At 50.1% G+C, this 1,863-nt stretch overlaps 1 protein-coding gene across 1 annotated transcript; it reads right to left on the reverse strand.

The window, feature by feature from the left end:
* Nucleotides 1–326: 326 nt before the first annotated feature.
* On the reverse strand, nt 327–1,505 carry LOC309548137 (uncharacterized protein; the record flags this gene model as incomplete). The annotated part of the gene is made up of 1 exon (XM_082248101.1): nt 327–1,505. The coding sequence occupies one exon, from the start codon at nt 1,503–1,505 to the stop codon at nt 327–329; it is 1,179 nt and encodes a 392-aa protein (XP_082104227.1).
* Nucleotides 1,506–1,863: the final 358 nt, after the last annotated feature.

Here is a 1,863-nt window from a genome sequence, read left to right on the forward strand (position 1 = left end):
GTCACTAGTTCCGAGAGTCACTGCCACTGATGAATGAAGGCACTAAAGGTGAGGTACACAAAAATAGAAGCAGACAACAAGAATAACAATGAGTATGCAATACTTCTCTGATGAGCAACCAAATGAGGCTGCTTGAACTATGCTCGGTAAGTGGGTTGAGTGGCCGATGTGCACTGATAATCAGTAGGGGTATCCTACGGAGAGGCCTACTGATAAAGAAACAGGGGACATCCACCAGGGTGGATTAACTGGTTACAGGAACAGAATAAAGAAAGAGCTGTAGCCCGGCCGGGCTAGTAGCCGAGAAAGCAGGGAAGCACAGCTTGTCATGGTCGGTGATTTTGGCGTCCTTGTCCTTGTTGAGGTCTCGAGCGGGATGAGGAAGAATGTTGAGAGCCATCATGGAAGTTCCTCGGGGGATCCGGGATGATACCCCAAGAGTGAAGGAGCCGCATTCCTCCTTCTATGGTGGATATGGTGTGCGGGATCCCATTGTGAGTAACAAGCAAAGTCGCCGGGTGGCGCCACTTATACAGAATTTTATGATTGAAAAGGGCTTTTGTGAGGGTTTTCAGTTGCCTCCTTTGTTGTAGGGTATGCTGAGACAAGTCAGCGTAGAGCTGCACTGCCGCATAAGGATCAGGTAGTGTTCCTAACTGCCTGGATACTTTGAGGATTTTTTCTTTGGCGGGATAGAAGTGCATGCGTAAAAGCACATCTCTGGGCACAGAATCTTCCAGGTGGCGGGGCTTAGGGATTCTGTGAATTCTGTCAATAGTCAGTTCGATAGGAGCCAATTCCGGGACCAAAGTAGAGAAAAGAGTGGATGCATGCTGGAGAAGATCGTTCGGCTGCACTGATTCAGGAATGCCGCGCAGCTTGATGTTATTGCGGCGCGAACGATCCTCCAAATCCGCTATTTTGGATTTAATCCATTCTGTGTCCTCCCTTTGCTCCTGATAAGCATCCACAAGGTTATTCACCATTTCAGCACATTCCTGCATACCATGCTCCATATGTGACACCCTGCTGCCCATATGTCTCATTTCATATGCAAATCTGTCCATTATGGTGGTGAGATTAGCCATAAGGGAGGATTGGAAAGTCATTAACATGTTTTTCATTGTGGTGTCCAGGACAGGTTGGCCAGTAGTGGGAAACGCAGCAATAGAGGATTGAAGTGCTGTCATAGAGTGCATAGAGGCAAAAGACTTACTCACATCAATCCCGGGAGGATTAGCAGGGTCCATGCGCATCCTCGACTTCGCTGGGCTACCCGATATCGGTGTTGCAGGAGAGGAGTCCGGCATAGGTGGCAGTGAGGGGGAATCCTCAGGAGATGACGATGGGACCGCATCAGGGAGATCCGTGTAGGCCGCAGGACTCCCGCCGTCATGTCGCGCTGCGGCGCCATCTTGGATCCTCTCAGGGAAAAGCGGCTGTGGAAAGAAGAAGGCCGTGAGCTTTTTCGGGCCCCGCTCATCCTTCCTCTTACGGCTGGTCATCTTCCCGATGTGTTCAGCTAGGTGATCCGGTAAGTGTCGAGTGACAGAAGTCGCTGTGCCTCGGATATGCTGGGGTAAGAGTCGGCCGGGTACAGAGAGCTCTCAGCTCAAGCGTCCATGCAGCACGCGCGCAAGCCACGCCCCGTGTACATCAGCTTGAAGAGGGAGCTAAGCAAATCCCCAGGTAGTGTAAAGTGCCGTTACTCCATGAGAACTCAAATTTGTCTTTGATGTTGTTCAGTAAGGGTTGTGGATTTTAATGGGATTGGCTTTGCATTAAGATAGGTTCACCCCGAGGTCTATAAGGTTTTGAAAGGTAGCAAGGGTAGAAAGAAGGTTAGGCAGGGAAATTAAAGGG

The sequence above is a fragment of the Pelophylax lessonae genome (genome assembly GCF_965119305.1).
Source record: "Pelophylax lessonae genome assembly, chromosome: 2".
Lineage (NCBI taxonomy): Eukaryota > Metazoa > Chordata > Amphibia > Anura > Ranidae > Pelophylax > Pelophylax lessonae.